We start from the raw sequence: 2,801 nt of genomic DNA, 5'->3' as shown, positions 1-2,801 counted from the left end.
CAGCGCGGAGTCCAAGAAGAAGTCCAACGGCAAGATCTACGTCTGCTCCGACTGCGGGAAGACGTGCCCCTGCCGGTCCGCCTACGTCCGTCATCAGAGAACCCACACCGGGGACAAGCCTTACCCCTGCCCCGTCTGCCGGAAGAGCTTCGTCCAGGCCTCGGACTACAACAACCACGTCCGCTCCCACACCGGGGAGAAGCCCTACGCCTGCGCCGAGTGCGGCAAGAGCTTCGGCCGCAGCGCCTACCTGGCCACGCACTCCAGGACGCACACCAAGGAGAAGCCGTACGCCTGCCGCGTGTGCGGGAAGAGCTTCGTCCAGCACTCGCACCTCTCCCTGCACCTGAGGATCCACAGCGGCGAGAGGCCGTACATCTGCGTCGAGTGCGGCAACAGCTTCAGCCGCAGCTCCACCTTGGCCAAGCACAAGAAGTCCCACCGCAGGAGGACTCAGCACATGTGCCGGAGGAAGAACAGCGGGGAGCGGGCCGCCTGTAACTTCACGCACAACACCCCGCCGACGTGGGGGGAGGGCGGCTCCCAGGAACCACCGGAGGTCACCGCCGCGAGGGCCGAGGTCACTACGAGGGCCGAGGTCACCGCCGCGAGGGCGGAGATCACCACTACGAGGGCGGAGGTCACCACTAGGAGGGCGGAGGTCACCACTACGAGGGCGGAGGTCACCACTACGAGGGCGGAGGTCACCACTACGAGGGCGGAGGTCACCACTACGAGGGCGGAGGTCACCACTACGAGGGCGGAGGTCACCACTACGAGGGCGGAGGTCACCACTACGAGGGCGGAGGTCACCACTACGAGGGCGGAGGTCACCACTACGAGGGCGGAGGTCACCACTACGAGGGCGGAGGTCACCACTACGAGGGCGGAGGTCACCACTACGTGGAGGTCACCGCGAGGGCAGAGGTCACCGCGAGGACAGAGGTCACCACCGCGAGGGCCGAGGTCACCCGGGTGAAATCGGAGGCGGACGAGAGCGGAGAGTGCTACCCGCCGGCGGCGGCGGACGAGAAGACCGTCAAACCCTTACGACTCACCCTGGAAAAATACGTCGCTCATGAGACCGGCGCCTCCCCTGGAGCTCTCCAACCCCAGAGGAAGGTTCTGTGGAAGAAGAAAACGCAGCACGAGGAGGAGAGTGACAACACCCAGAGCAACGGCGAAGTACAAACATCTAAAGAGGAAGCGGACGGCTGGAGGTCAAAGAAGACGTTCTGCCCCTTCAGGGGGGCGGGAAGCGCTCGGGGCGGCGGAGGTCGGCTCGTCCCGGCGCCCCCCGCCGCCGAGGTTCTGGAAGGTGCTGCAGAGCTCGGGAACTCCGCGGACCCGGCGGTCGGCAAGTGCGAAGTGACCGATCCCCCCGGGGGCCCCTGCGAGGAGTCCTCCAAGGTCCTCCAGAGGTCCCCCCGGCGCGCCCTCTTCATCTGCAATTACTGCGGGAAGAGTTGTCCCTGTAAATCGGCGTTTCTCCGGCACCAGCGCATTCACACCGGAGAGAAGCCCTTCTCCTGCCTCCAGTGCGGGAAATGCTTCGTCCAGGCCTCGGACTATAACAACCACGCCAGGTCCCACACGGGCGAGAAGCCGTACACCTGCGCCGAGTGCGGCAAGAGCTTCAGCCGCAGCACGTATTTGGTGACGCACTCCAGGACGCACACCAAAGAGAAGCGCTACAGCTGCCAGGAGTGCGGGAAAAGCTTCATCCAGCACTCGCACCTCTCCATACATCGGCGGATTCACAGCGGCGAGAGGCCGTACTCCTGCCCGGAGTGCGGCAAGCAGTTCAATCGCAGCTCCACGCTCGTCAAGCACCAGAAGTCGCACATCAAAAGGAACAATGCCGTGGAGCAGGCCAAAATGGCCCCTCCCCCTCCCTCGTCTAAGAAGTAGGACGGGAAGATGGCGGCCGGGGCCACACACTGGTGCTGTCACAATGACGTGGTTCTCAGGGGGGCCGTCTTTCCAGGAAGCGGTCCGTACACAACGCGGGGCCTGACGCGTCTTCCATCGTTCTCCGGCCAGCACTGCCGCCTCCAGAGGGCGCTGAGGAGGAGTATAGGAAGGTTCATGGATGGCGTCTGAACTCTGATTGGACGGTTCTAGTGACCAATAGTTCTGTGTTGTGTATGGCGGGGGCGTGGCTCCTCCCCAGAATAATGTTCAGTAAAGATGCTTCTCCGTTCACACTTCTCGCTGTCATTCATGGAGAGCAGGGGACGTCTGGGGGTATTGAGATCTGGTCGGGCCCCGTCCTGCCACCAGCATGAGATCCTTGGGATCTGGTGGGGCCCCGACCTGCCACCAGCATGAGATCCTTGGGAACTGGTGGGGACCCGTCCTGGCATCAGCATGAGATCCTTGGGAACTGGTGGGGCCCCATCCTGGCATCAGCATGAGATCCTTAGGAACTGGTGGGGCCCCGTCCTGGCATCAGCATGAGATCCTTGGGATCTGGTGGGGCCCCGACCTGCCACCAGCATGAGATCCTTAGGAACTGGTGGGGCCCCGTCCTGGCATCAGCATGAGATCCTTGGGAACTGGTGGGGCCCCGTCCTGGCATCAGCATGAGATCCTTGGGAACTGGTGGGGCCCCATCCTGGCATCAGCATGAGATCCTTGGGATCTGGCGGGGCCCCGTCCTGGCATCCACATGAGATCCTTGGGATCTGGCGGGGTCCTGGCGTCCACATGAGATCCCTGGGAACTGGTGGGGCCCCGACCTGCTATCAGCGTGAGATCCTTGGGATCGGGTGGGGCCCGACCTGCTATCAGCGTGAGAT

General features: G+C 63.6%; 1 protein-coding gene across 1 annotated transcript; it reads left to right on the top strand.

Annotated features, from left to right (window-relative positions):
• Window positions 1–4: 4 nt before the first annotated feature.
• On the top strand, window positions 5–1,911 carry LOC108804162 (oocyte zinc finger protein XlCOF6.1-like; the record flags this gene model as incomplete). Its single annotated transcript, XM_018575919.1, has 2 exons — window positions 5–411; window positions 1,479–1,911. Coding segments are annotated over 2 exons (840 nt in total), but the record flags the coding sequence as incomplete, so codon positions are not given.
• Between the last annotated feature and the right edge of the window lie 890 nt (window positions 1,912–2,801).

Source organism: Nanorana parkeri, unplaced genomic scaffold (genome assembly GCF_000935625.1).
Source record: "Nanorana parkeri isolate BGI_ZX_2015 unplaced genomic scaffold, ASM93562v1 scaffold5606, whole genome shotgun sequence".
Classification (NCBI taxonomy): Eukaryota; Metazoa; Chordata; class Amphibia; order Anura; family Dicroglossidae; genus Nanorana; species Nanorana parkeri.
Note: the sequence above shows the minus strand (reverse complement) of the source record. Positions and strands in the feature narration are given on the sequence as shown.